Genomic DNA, 13,799 nt, shown 5'->3' on the forward strand with positions numbered 1-13,799 from the left:
AGTGCAGATTATGCCAGGTGAGTTGAGGGGTTTTCTTTCAGGGCACCGCAGTGGATTAGGTGAGGGGGAAACTAGGATTAAGTCCAGCCAAGAAAATTCACGGAATGACTTTGTACCAATCACTCACTCGAGTCTACCTCACAGGGTTCCTGTTGGGGCGATCGTTTGAAGAGAGATTGTCAGGGAGAAAAGGCAGGATATGTCAACGTAAAACGGAGCCGTTCTTAATGCCGGTGTTTAATCGTGCTTAATTTGAAACAAATCCCTGCTGCCTTCGAGGTGTTTACTTACTAATAAATATCCTGTGCTCACCCCAACACGATTTAGGATTGCCTGGTAAAATCAGAGTTTGCCAGAGTGCCCGATAAGTGACTCCCTTGGAAACCTGTTCCTAGAATCCGAGGGGGAGGCTCAGCTTCCATTCTAGGCTGAATCCTAGAGGTGTTTATGAGGGGGGGGGGGTCGGTCGGAGGGAACCACATTCGCCTGTTCTGATGGCTTGGTTGACCTCTGAAATCAACACTTCCAGGTTCTTGAATTGCCATTTCTCATCCCTGCTTCCTCAAGGACCTCCTTTAGTTTGGAGGACACGGTTTTCTCCTTTTCAGGCGGTCCCGGTTTTCTTTTCCATAAAGAAAAAGTATAAATAATACTTCCCGGGCGATGGGGGGACGGAGACGAGAATGATTAAATACCCACTGTTTTTGTGTCTGCGTGCGTGCCTGCCTTTTGTAATAAAAAGCGGGGTTTTTTTTTTCATTGCCCCATCCAGTAATTTAAATTTTTCCAATGTTTCCAATTTCTGGACTCTTGATTGATTGTATTTGTTCCTCGCTCGTTATTTGAAACCAAAGGCTTTCGCATCTGGTCCATTCGCTCCTGATCGCTCTCCTTCCCTCTCAAAATCTCACTGAGCAGGTCTTGTTCCGAGACCCGGCAGGGTGGGGAACCTGCTTTTCAACGTCATTTCACTCGGTGGGTCGTGTTAGGTTTCAGGGAGCCGGTCGGCCCTGTAAAATTCCGCCTGGGGAGCATAATCAACCTTTCTTGCTACCCCGTTCCATGAATGAAACCCCGCTCCGCTGCAGTTAAGTAATATTCGTCTAAAATGCAACGCACGATCACAATTTCAGAACAAGTAATCTGTTTCTATTTATCCCGGGGCTCAAGTTAAAGAACTTGTGATTGGTCACTTGGGATGAGCAAAAAAAGCAAGAACAAAATACTGTCTTGGGTCGGACTGGAGAAAAAGTACTACTAGCAAACAGATCTCAGGTTTGTGAATTTCTGCACAATTCTTACAGCTGAGGAGAGATAAAATAAATCTAAAGGAAATTTCTGAAGCAGAGCGGCAGAGGCACTTCAGAATTTTATAGTGTGAGTTCGGAGAAGTTTTAAATTCGTTTTTTCATCACTCCCTTTCTGCGATGCAGAAAAGTTGCTTCGGTTTATTGATTCTATCTTTGGATCCACCTGTTTCAGCTAGAAAAAAATATATCTTCAAAATTCCGCAGGAAAATCTACTCTGGATATGGGGACGATGAGCCTCACGATAATAATAATAATTGCCAGGTGGATAAAAAAAATCAAATAGGCTGACTGAGCGACTAACCATAATAATTATTCCAGGTCCTTAGAAAGGACTGGATAGGTGGATCAAAATGCCAAATCAGTCTAGGTATCTAGCTGTCTGTATGACCAACCATAATAATAAATGACACCATAAATTCTTATTTAAATAAGAGATTTCCAAACTTTGCAGTCCAATAAAGAATATTAGTTAAACGGGGGAAAAAGAATAAGGATTAGAACTTCGGAAAGCAATTGATTTAATAGTGCTTTGTTTTATACATATGGGGCAAATAGAACGTAAAGGCTTAGAAAACACGGTCCGCTTAGTAACATCAAACACAATTAGAATGCTTAATGTCTATCGCTGATTTTCTGGATACATTAAGTTGGGAGGTGGGGTTGCTTTGACATAACTACCGAGGTTTCTGCGGCTGATAGAGATAGGGACGCAGAAGTCTAAGAAAGGAAGGTTTGATTTATGACCTGGCCCTGTTTTCTCAAAGAAAAAGTCACCTTAGGTAATGTGTAAGAAGGGGGAGGGGGGGAGAGAGAGAGCGAGAGCGAAAGAGGGGGGGAAAAGACCTCTGTCCCTTTAAAAGCCAAGTTGCTATCCAAACACAAGTAAACAGAGTGGTAGAAAAGAAAGTGGAGGCGGGCTTTTTGAGGGGCGGTCTCAACCATTTTACAGCCCGCTGAACGTTCGGCGCTGGGCGTGGTCAGAACGTTCAAGCCGTGAACATTCGACTCGCAGCGGCTCGGGGTGGGACCGCGGGCGGGGACAGAACACTTCGCCGCTGGAACTGCTGAAATGTGATGGACCCGAGAGGGGGAGTTTCAGACTTGTATCAAACTTCGCTGGAGTCGAAAGCCAGGCGCTGGAAGAGCAGTGCGGTCGGGGGGAAAAAAAACCCCAACCTATGCGGGGTCTATTGCCTACCGCCGAGCAGCCGCTAGGGAAACTCTGAAGGCGGGAGGAGGAGGAGGAGGAGGCGGCGGAGCCCCCGAAGCCCCCTTCGCCGGCTTTTGGAAGCCCTCCCGAGGCCATAATATGAAAGAGCTCCTGGAGTTTCCCGCCCTCTCCGCGTGGATCTAAATGAGACCGGTGGGCTAACGCGGGGCTCCCCAGAGGCCAGGCGGAAGGAGGCTCCGGGGGGAGGCAGGTAAGCGGCTCCCGTTCGCGCCCGCGTTCCGCCAGACCCGCGGCTGCAGGGACACCGGCCCGCCTTCCAGAAGGGCTCTGGGCGGCCACGGGCAGCATCCAGGCAAACGCGGCGCCCCGGGCAGCCAAGTGGCCCAAATGCAACTCCGCAGTGAGAAAGGAAAGAGACGCGTCCCGATTGCGGAGCTGGCGGAGGGAACCCGGGAAGCTGCCAGCCGCCTGCCCGAGAGCCGGTCCCGATTGACTGGGGGTGGGAGTGGGGGGGAATGGCTTCGCTTTCGGGAAGCGGGGCCCCGGGGGGGACGGACGAGGCGCTTCGCCAGCACCGAGTGGGGAGTCCGAGGTGATCGCGCGTTTACTTTCGGTTTGACCGCTTGCCTAAGCCGTTGAAGGCGGGCCCGGGTGCGCGAAGAACCGGCGTTGTTCTTGCGCTCCCGCGGAGAGTCCCGTTAGTCACATCGCTCCACGCAGACCGGCGAGCTTTCTTGCCTTTGGTTAGACCTGCCCGAGCGGAAGGACCCTCGCGGGACGCCGAAATCAAATTAAATGTCGGGGAGGGGGCTTAACCATGGGTGGTTTCTTCGGCCCTCCCGCCATCTCCATCCACCAGTGTTTGTATATCTGATAGCTGGGGACCATCAAACTCTATTCTTAGCCCCCGGCCCACCCCTGCTTACCTCCCCCCCCTCCTTTCGAGAGCGCACAGTTGGTGGTTTCACTCTCACACCAAAGTCGAGGCGACACACGAAAGTATCCTCCAGCCCTGATCTTGGGAAGAGCTGAGAAGGAAAAGCCCCTTCGCAGCAAGGTGCCGTTTCGGGGGAGAACTGGTGCTCTAGACACCGATTTTAATTAAATTTGGGATTCCGATCGGGAAGGAAAGGGACAGGGCTTGTAAATTACACCCGTGTTCGATTCGCGCCTGACTGGCAGCGGCGCCTCCAAGGAAAAGGTACCGTTTCTCTGCAGGCGGTTTCCGATTGTCAACTTGGCACCTGGACCTATTTATTTTATCGTTGTTCTGGTTTCAGTGGCTGCCGCGTACAATCCCCATTCATAGCTTAATCGGTACTTTATGGCTTTCCAAGAAGGAGAAAGAGAGTACTTTATGCGGTTTGAGAAGAGTTTTATTGCTATGTCCAGCTTGATTTCATAGAAGTATTAACCTTATCCAATGGAATAACCTCCATTAATCAGTCTACAACATGTAGATAGTCGCTTGAAACAAAAATCGTTTTGTTACATGGTGCTATTTTCTGAAACAATTGAAAAATCGTTTAACTGAAATAACCTCAAAACCATTTTTAATCTATTTTAAGCAAAAGATGTATTACTGAAATAACTACGAGAGATGAAGCTGTTATCTCCTTGTGTCAAATAGACACACCTCTAAAAATGTGGATTTAGGAACATTTGTAAAATGTGATCCTAAACAACCTCACTAGTTTTGCTAAAAGCTTTATTTGTTAAGTACCAAGGGATCTTACCAAGTTTACTTACTAAGCACTATTAAACTTAATAAGCAATACTTAATAAGCTTCATAATGATAATAAACTTAATAAGATCACTTAGTAAACACTATTAAGATCAATGCGACCTACTTCTGAGTAAACATGCATTGAATTGGCCTATTATAGTGAAAAAATCTAGACATTTCTACTTGTAAATAAGTACTAGTAAATTAAGCTCCCTTTGGATTTAAGTCTGCATAATATTTGTTTAAATGTGCTTGTATTTTAAGCAAATTTATTCTCACACATTTGGAATTTTTTTTATTACACCCTGATGTTAATAGGAAAATAATATAATCCATATTTTAAAAACTCACCTTTAGTATTTATTAAAATAAATTGTAGTTTTTCCTGCCTGCAAGTCTAAATGAGTTTACCTTGAAACCAATTTCCACTGATTTTTAATAAGAGTTCTCTTTTACTAATAGCACAATCCTATGCAAGTTTGCTGAGCATAATCCTAGCCTAGCTTACTCAGACAAATTTAAAGGAATTTACCTGCCGATAAGCATGTATAGGATTCAACAGGAAGGCATCCACCTGCGGCCATAAGTAAATTCTGGTTGAATGAATTCAGATGTTTTGATGAATCTGTCTATTTGTTATGATGTCTACGTGGGAGACATTTTTAAGATAAACCAAGCTATTTAGGCCATTTGGATGGAAAATGTCAGATAGTATTAGAATTATTCCCAGTTTGGAAAACATTAATTTGGAAGCAAGCGCCATTGAAAGCAGTGCAACTTTCTACTCGGTAAATAGGCACGATGGACATGTTCTTGGGAAGGGAGAGGAGGAAACCTGTCTTATCTCTAATGGAAATAGAACCTAATTGCTGTGATGCTTCACAGCGCAACTAATTTAATAAAGGACAATCATTTAAAGGATTTTTTTTGGGGGGGGTGAAGGGTTCCAATCTTTCTAAAGCACTCTCACTTCTCTTCTTGAACAACTGAGGAGGTGGGGTGAGGGCATGCTGCATAATGTTTTATAAAAATCACTCCAGATCTGCAGACTTGCCTTCTTGAAGAGAGTCCTTTGAAGCAGGAAATTATTTAAAACTCAACCTTCCCAATAGAATGGAAACTTCAGTTCAAAAGTCAAGTGGTCCAGGGTTAGTACCGGTCTGAAGAGGTTTTCCTCCCCCCATCTCCCCCCCCCCTATTTCTCACCCAAGCGTGGCCTGACTCCCAACCCGAGGAGGGTCTGTTCGTGTTGTGGACAGGTCAGAGAGACCAGCTACTGCTACTAAGGGGCGGCAGGCCCTCAATCTGCCAATTTCAGAGTGGAAATTGAAGCTGAGAGAAAGGAGGGGGGAAGCTGCAGTTTATAGTTTTGGTTAAAGGGGCTGAGCTAAGCGGGTGGGGGGGCCCTCCGTCACACACCTCCCATCAATTCCCTCCCCTCCACGCTGGGATCCCAGGCCGCAAGAAAGGAAGGTTTGGAGCTCGCTCGTTCATACGGGAGGGGGGGGGGGGAGAGAATTGGCGCACTTCAAAGAATGGCACGAAGGGAAGGAGAAAAGCCATCCAGGGCCCAGACTGAGGGCTTCGGTTGCCCTTTGGCTTCTGCCAAGCCCAAAGACCGCAGGAAGGCCTGGGCAAAGCCTTCAACACCGCCCAAGAATGAGGCGACGCAGCCACTGCTGCTGAGTGACTCTGTACAGGTCTTTTCCCACGCTGGCTGACAGTCATTCTTCGCTCGTTGGGGCGATGGGATTTGTAGTCCAGCATATTTGGAAGTCACCCGCTTGGGAAAGGTTGGCCTAAATTAATTATCAAAATTATTAGGAAATTATACTTTTTTTTATAAAGGAAAAAAATATATAAATATGTAGTCACGCTTGAGCAAGACGATTCTCTTTCTTTTTTCCCCGGAGCTAAATTGGCGCGGGACACATTAAAGCCTCCACCGCTGGGGAAGACCGCGGCTGACACTTGAGCAAGCGGGGGGCTAAATGGTTATGCCCAGCGTCCAACTTGGATTCTTTAAAATACTGAAGTATTTCTAGTTCGGAATATAAAGCGGCACCACCTGAAGGCATTTTGGGCTCGGCGCTGCGTGCGAGAGAGGGAGCCAGCTGAAAGGGACTCCTGTGAGTCGGGCTGCTCAGCACAGCCTTGTAACTCCCGATTAGGTTTTGGTGCCTCTTTCTTTTCCTAAGCAATATCACATTTCCCACACTTTCCACAACTCCCGTAACAGGTTCCAAATGTAGTAAGAACGCGGAGCAGGGAACAGCCGAATTCCTACTGCGGGCCGATGGCCATAAGGCGACAATATGAGAGAGGAAAGCGGGCGGCGTGGGGGGGGGGGAGAAAGACAGAGGAGCCTCACCTGCTCCTTTGGGGTTTGTTGAGGCCAACAGCCCACTCTCCCCCACCCGCATGGCCCGTTTCTTGCCCGCAGTCCGAAACGCAGCCTTTTCGCGTGGGAGGTGACCACCGGCCGAGTCGGCCCAAGTTAGATCGCGATCGCCCATTCCCGAAATCCCGCGGGGGGTGTCGCTTCGGCCAGCGTAAAAGCACAGCAGGCCAAAGGCAGCTGGAAGGACTCCGGGCCGTTTTCTTTAGACGCCGCGAAGCGCGCGCGAGAACCCGGCGTTGCTTTTCTCCGAGTCGCTTATCTTGATCAATGACTTGTTGCTGAAGGAAGAAAAATAAGCACCGCGCGGCAGGCGGGCGGGATGCGGGGGGAGAGCAGAAGCGGCCACGGATTCCCCCCTCCGCCCCCCTTTGCAACAGCATTCAACCACAGCCGGCTACTCTGGAAGCGCGGAAAAGGCCTGTGCCTGGAGGAGCTATTCTCGCTTCCTAGTGGGGCGACTCAGATTCTGAGCCTTGACGTTTCCCCACCTTTCCAGATGCAAGTGTTGTAGGCCTCGGTGTCCGTTGTTTCCGAACGGGGCACTGGCTGGACTTCAGGGCAGCGACCCTGTGCCTTTTCAGGCTTAGCTTCTAGGCCCGACTTTTTCCAAGGCAAGAGCCTTGGGTTCAGCGCCAGGATCGGGACCACGGGTGCCGCCAAGGCCTAGAAGCTGAGACAGGCATAAATGGTAGAGAGAGAACAGACGCAGAGCAACCGACCGACTCCTTTCCAAGCTTACGCCAACGGAGTGGTCTGTCTGGTCTTTTTTTTCCCCTCCCTTCATGTTCCGCCTCCTCCCATTGCAAGTGAAATTCCCGCTGTCCCGAAGAAGGGAAAGGATTTGGCTCCAGGCTCCGCGCACTTCTATTCGCAAGTCAGTTCGGCCGAAAGTCTGATCCCTGCAAGTTTTTTTTTACCCCAGAACTCACACGCATCTACGAATGGGTTACAGGAAGATTTTATTTAAAGAACGGGGGGGGGGGAGGGAGGGTGCCGCTGGAGCATCCTACGAGAGATCTCCTAGGATCGCACTGTGTTTTTCTCTGGGTTAAGGAATTATACCGACTGCCACGGGTTCAGCGCTGAGCACGTAGGTATCGACTTGCTGCATTTAGGGTTCTCTGAATTGCTGTTCCCAGATCACGTGTCGGGAAGAAGCTTATAAAAACAGGAAATCTGAATTCGAATCCACGGCACCGCCGGTTCCCACTTTATGGGTCGTGCAACGCTGCATTTTGGAGGCGGGCTGAAGCCATTCACTTAGTGAGGCTTCTCCTCTTTCTCGCTGGTTAATGACCCGAGCCTGCAAGTAATGCGAGGAGACCGCACATTCCCCTTTCCCGGGAAGAATGCACGTGTCTCTCTCTCTCTCTGTACTTTTACAACTTCTTCCTAGGCCGCAGCGCAGAGTTTAGAGCTGCCAGGGATTGACCTACCTAGAACTGCTCCAGAATAAGCCCTGTGGCCGACAAAACAACCCTGTGAGGGAGCCAACCGATGTGTTCGGAGGGCAGCCCTTTGCCCCTCTGTTCACTAGGGCACATCCCGTCCTTCCCCGCCCGCCTTGCAGAACAGCCTCCTTGGAGTGCTTAGGCGACAAGGGCTGATCCCCTCGCGGGCCCTTCAAAAAAATGAGGACTCGCAGTTTGCCGAGAGGCAGAACGCAGCTGCTCTTCGCTTCCCGAGGGGGACAGGAGAGGTAGCCGAATCGAGCTCCTCTTCATCCCAATAAAAAGTTTCTCGCTCTCAGGCGTCCACGGAGGTCGTGGTTTTATTTCCATTTTACCCGCTTCTGAGCAGGACAGGGAGCAGTTAACCATCAACCCAACAGGAGGCGAGAAAAATCGGCGTTAGGTCGGCTTGGTGTCAGGGCACCTGCGCTTCCTGGCACGCCGGTGTTTGCTTGGCTCTTTACCTTGAGCGCCTCGGCCAAGCATGGCGTGTCCTCGGTTCAATGGCCTCCGACTGATTCCCCTCGCCAAGTGCGTAACTCTGCACCGCGTTGGTGGTGCTCCCCTGCCAGTTCGGGTGGCCTGACTCACGCCCCAATAAGCTCCAAGGTATCGCTTGCATTATTCTCCTCTCGCTGCTCCGCAGGACCTGGCCCTTTTTCAAAGCTTTTCCCTCCGACCTTGGCTGCGATGGAGCTGAAGTCATCAACCAGCGCTGGCAGGTTGGCAAGAACTGGCCGCCATAAATTGGGACGTCCGGATTGCCCTGCCCACCCGCACTCTTCGCGCCTCGCAGGCCGAGGTCCGTGTTTCCAGTTCGGAAATTAGGCAGGGTTTGCTCCAAGGCTTTCCTGGCCTGCTTCTCTCCTCCCCGCTTTGCTTTCCCAGGCCGTATCTCTAGTCACCCGCGCCCACCAATCCTCTTGACTCGGCTACTTTGGGAAAAAAAGGGAGCGCAGGCCTTTTTTGGTCCCACTTCTCCCTTCGTTGCAGCGCGTCCCGTCAGCGGTGGGCATAAAATGAATTAACGCCTGGCCTTGTTGGGGGAGGGAGCACAGGGGCCACGAGAGGCTGGCAGGCGGTTTAGGGTCGAAAGAAACCACACGTGAGGAAAGGGCCGCTTTGTGACTCTCGAATAACCCGCAATCTTTTCTCCCCCCCCCTCCCGTCATGTTCCTGTTTCTGCTTAGGATCCGAACACCGGAGAAAGAGGCCCTCGCGCGCTTTCCGACCACCGGGTTCAACCAGTCAAAGCAAGGCCCGGCCCGGCCCGCCACGATGGGGAGCAAGGCCCTGCCGGCGCCGATCCCACTGCACCCTTCGCTGCAGCTGACCAACTATTCCTTCTTGCAAGCCGTCAATACGTTCCCGGCCGCCGTGGACCACCTGCAAGGCCTCTACGGCCTGAGCGCCGTCCACACCATGCACATGAACCACTGGACGCTGGGCTGTTACGCGGCCGCGGCCGCCGCTGCCTCGGGGGGAGGCGGCAGCGGCCCGGCCGAGATCAGCCGCTGCTCTGCGCTGAGCGAAATGGCGGCGGCGCAAGGCCTAGTGGAGCGCTTCCCCTTCCCGGGCCTGCCTTTCGCCACGCACCTGTTCCACCCCAAACAGGCCGCCGCCATCGCGCACGTCTTGCCGGCGCTGCGCAAGGAGCGGCCCCGCTTTGACTTTGCCAACCTGGCGGCGGCCGCCACTCAGGAGGACCCACCCAAGGCGCACGCGGTGGCGGCCGCGCAAGCTCAGGGCGAGCTGGCCAAGCTGGGCGGGCCTCTGTCGGCGGCGCTGGGCAAGCTCTCCCCCGAGAGCCGGAAGCCCGCGCGGGGCCGCCTGCCCTCCAAGACCAAGAAGGAGTTCATCTGCAAGTTCTGCGGGCGACACTTCACCAAGTCCTACAACCTGCTTATCCACGAGAGGACCCACACCGACGAGCGGCCTTACACCTGCGACATCTGCCACAAGGCCTTCCGGAGGCAAGACCACCTTCGCGACCACAGGTCAGCCTCTGCCTCCGCTAGGCCAGGCAAGGGAGACCCGCTAGGCCTCCTCGCTCAGATGGCGGGGCTGGAGGCCCGCACGTAGGTTTTACTCATCTGGGCTTCATCGGTTTATGAAGAGTCAGGCTTATACCTGGAAGACTGTCGAGTGTTTTCTTCCAAAAACCACAGTTCAGATAAACCAAGGCTTAAAGCGGTTTGAATGTAATAAGCTGAATTCAGATATCAGGCTAAGCTATAATATGTTGATTGTTTGCTAGGAAGCCATTGCTTCACGATGGCTTATGGCCCGTTCAGTAAATCCTACTTCAAACAAATCATGATTTAGCATGATGTAGGAACAGGGCTATCCGCAGCAGACCCAATCTAAACAAGAGGTGTTCTTATTATCCCTCTGAAGGAGGTCAGTAGGATTTATTTCCAAGAAAATAAATGCAGTCATTCTGTTGATTTTCCTTCAACCCTTGATCTGAAGGGACATGGCTGATTTTTAAGCCCAGGGATTTTTAAGATGGTGAGGCTAAACTACTTGATCTGGTTGGAGCACAATTCCTATTTCCTTGTGGAAGAATGGTTGACTTTAGTCTTATTGTCTTCAATGAAACATATTCCTAAAGTTAGAATCTCAGTTTAGAATTCTCTCTCACTTGAAGGTCCTCTGATGTTCTTGATCATGTTTCTTGCCTCTGCTTTCTTTCTTTTTTGCCTTTGGGCTATAATATAACTATCACTAAAGACTTGGCAGTAAGAGCACAAAAATATTTATGGGTTTGTAACGATATACAAATCTCTACAAAGAGACTCTTTTGTGGCTTGTTTTGAGAAGCCAAAGAATGTTGGTCTCTCTATTCCACAAAACCCCTACATTCTCCTGTCAGATTTATAAACTTCAACAAAAGCATTCAAGCTGACATTAATCAAAGGGCAATTTTGATTAACTTCACCTGGAATTACCTGCCAAAGTAGTAAATTGGACTTACACCCATGAACATTTACATGGGATTGCTCCCTAGCTAACCATGTTTACTCAAATATATGCATATTTACCCAGAAATATGCTTTTCCTGTTTAAAGAGGCTTATTCCTAAGAAGGCAATGAAGAGCTGCGAATAATTATTTCAAAGTGTCTGAACATGTTAAAAGGGACTTTGGGGATGAGCAGCTAGGCAGCATATAATTTTGGTTTTAAAAAATTGATTACGCAGAAGTTGGGCTGTTGTAGCATTTGTTGTGTGTATATAGATATTGACTCCAAACACTGTGGTTGATTTCCAGGTATATCCACTCCAAAGAAAAACCCTTCAAGTGCCAAGAGTGTGGGAAAGGATTTTGCCAATCTAGGACCCTAGCCGTTCATAAAACTTTACATATGCAGGTAAGATCAGGCTCCATTATTTTACACATTTTATTTTGATTTTAATTGATTGTGAATATAAACAGTTAATTATTTTCTAGATGCAAAAGAAGAGATAGAGATGTGCTTTTTAATCTGAAATCTTTTGTGCTATTTGTCTCAAATGCTGATATGTAGAAAACAACAAATCCATATTTTAATGTAGGTAAAGTTTGTAACATGGGCATTTAGATGGTAAGGACAAGGGGGTAAATGATGAAATGTGCAAAGTGATATCAACATGCCAGTTCTGTGACTTGCTTGCATCAGATGCAAGTATGTAATAGCATTGTATTAAGACATCCCTGCCTACATGTCATCATTTTGATGTATAATAATTGCAATTCACTGCATTTGCCCTATTTTTCTCTGACTACTAAAAAAAGCATGCAAATTCTAGGTGAAAAGTGGAATATCAGTAAAATAAATAAACTTAAATAAGTAACATTTCCTAGGGACTGGGAGTTTATGTACATTTACTTAAGAGTATATTCCATTGAATTAAGCAGGATTTACATTTGAAAGATAGCCTGGCTAAGATTGACTTCACTCATTCAAGACTTCCACATTCTAACACTGGAAAAAGTTCCTTAAGTAGCCAGACCATTTGGAAGCAACCTATCAATGCTAAATGAGATGTGCTCTTTGATGGAAAACCCCAGATTAAAAATACTTGCTTTGTGGAAGACTTCTCACTTAGAGAGATAAACCAAGTCTCCCTTGGAAGCCAGGTGGATTATCAGGAGAATTTCCCCCTTAGATTCCAGGAACTAGGAAATGCAAAGCCAGGAGGACTGGCCTTGACAGGCAGGAAGATATGTCTGTGCAATTAAGACTATAATCTTAAACACACTTAAAGGGACTGAGAGTAAATCAGTAGACTTGCTTCTGGGTTCCAGATGCATTTTCTGGAAATAATTGTGCCTGCAGTTGAAACCCCGCAGTTAATGTGAAAGTAAAGCTGTGATTCTGAGATCAGTTTCAAAGAAAATTGACCAATTGGGTAAAAAAAAAAGTAAAATCACATGCATGTTTGGATGCCCATAAATGATGGTTGGAGAAATCTGTGTCATTGAAGTGTATGCAAATTTTCTTTAAATGTATTTGTGATGGAAGGTAAACACGGAAAGGTATGAATCTCTGATTCTAAATCTGAAAATGTATGTGGATTTATTTGGGAGTAATCCCTAATGAATCCTATTGGAAAGACTTTTAAAGTAAATTTGCATAAAACCAAAATATAAATGCGTGCAGAGTGCAGTCCTATGTACTTTAGTCTGTAGCCTTCATTGTTGCCTATTACTGTCAATTTACATTTGCACAGGATTGCATTGGGTTTTTCTGTCCGTGTGGGCTTAGATTGCAAGTTTATTTTGCCTTGCCATGTTCTTCTTGTCCTACAGCAATTTAATGAGGCCAAAAATGAGAGCAGGGGGGCTGGAGGGTGGAGGTGGTGGAAATGCTGAGTGAACTTTGAAAAGCTCAATAATCCAAGTAGTTTGTCAAGGGTTTAATCCTTTGCTTGCTTCAAATCTGAACAGGAATCTCCACACAAATGCCCCACATGTGGAAGAACCTTTAATCAAAGAAGTAACCTGAAAACTCACCTTCTCACCCATACAGACATCAAGCCCTACAACTGTGAGCAGTGCGGCAAAGTGTTCAGGCGCAACTGTGATCTGCGGAGGCACAGTCTAACTCACACCCCGCGGCAGGACTTCTAGAACAGCCGAGAACCCCTCCCCCGGGGAGCTAATTCTGGCTCAAGGACTTGAACTGTAGCGTAATCTTTATGTCCACATGGGTGATGTGGACAGGTGCATTTAGGGGGCTTGATTCCATGTCCCCCAGTGCCAGCCGGTCCTCTTTCTGTTGTGGTGGTGGGGCTGATACCTGTTCCAAGCATTCTCCCTGCACCGAGAGGGCCAGCTGGTTTCTTGTATATAGTAACAGAGCAGCTCATTTTCGAGCTCTGCACAGCAATATGTTGGCTTTCTATTGTCTTACCAAATGCACATTGGTACCAACAGCAAAACCTAGGAATGAAAATACTTTTTTTTTCAAATTGTATTTCCAAATAAACACTTTCCCTCCAAATATAATTCTCATTCTGAGTTTGAGTAAGTGACATCGTTTATTTCTTCTCTCCCTTTCTGATAAAGTCACAAGAGCTGAAACTGTTCTTTGGGGGGAAAAACACTTTGTAAGAGATGTGTGTGCATGTATTTATTGGGGAGGGGTGGAATCTAATCTCTGCAATTTTCATGGCAGGGTTTTCTTTTTTTTTTTTTTGAAGTGGTTTCCCACAGCCCCTTCCTGAGAGGGCTGAGAGAGAATGACTGACCCAT

General features: G+C 48.2%; 1 protein-coding gene across 4 annotated transcripts; it reads left to right on the forward strand.

The window, feature by feature from the left end:
- Positions 1 to 2,234: 2,234 nt before the first annotated feature.
- OSR2 (odd-skipped related transciption factor 2) lies at positions 2,235 to 13,553 on the forward strand. Of its 4 annotated transcripts, none has more exons than XM_034422512.3 (4): positions 2,235 to 2,732; positions 9,252 to 10,058; positions 11,334 to 11,433; positions 13,075 to 13,553. In XM_034422512.3, the coding sequence occupies exons 2-4, from the start codon at positions 9,340 to 9,342 to the stop codon at positions 13,147 to 13,149; spliced, it is 894 nt and encodes a 297-aa protein (XP_034278403.1). In that variant the 5' UTR covers positions 2,235 to 2,732; positions 9,252 to 9,339; the 3' UTR covers positions 13,150 to 13,553. The 4 variants fall into 4 exon arrangements, with proteins under 4 accessions (XP_034278403.1, XP_034278404.1, XP_087746930.1 ...); XM_034422513.3 differs by having other exon boundaries at positions 2,280 to 2,732; positions 12,993 to 13,553; XM_087890804.1 differs by having other exon boundaries at positions 2,307 to 2,732; positions 9,252 to 10,139.
- Positions 13,554 to 13,799: the final 246 nt, after the last annotated feature.

This window comes from Pantherophis guttatus, chromosome 3 (genome assembly GCF_059756535.1).
Source record: "Pantherophis guttatus breed Tessera chromosome 3, ASM5975653v1, whole genome shotgun sequence".
NCBI classification, from domain to species: domain Eukaryota; kingdom Metazoa; phylum Chordata; class Lepidosauria; order Squamata; family Colubridae; genus Pantherophis; species Pantherophis guttatus.

Bases quoted from the DNA above. Each gene is read 5' to 3' on its own strand.
- OSR2 (XM_087890803.1), top strand. From the start codon at position 9,340: ATGGGGAGCAAGGCCCTGCCGGCGCCGATCCCACTGCACCCTTCGCTG. The intron at 10,140-11,333 runs GTAGGTTTTACT...GTTGATTTCCAG, and splicing joins GCGGGGCTGGAGGCCCGCAC to GTATATCCACTCCAAAGAAA. The intron at 11,434-12,992 runs GTAAGATCAGGC...AAATCTGAACAG, and splicing joins ATAAAACTTTACATATGCAG to GAATCTCCACACAAATGCCC.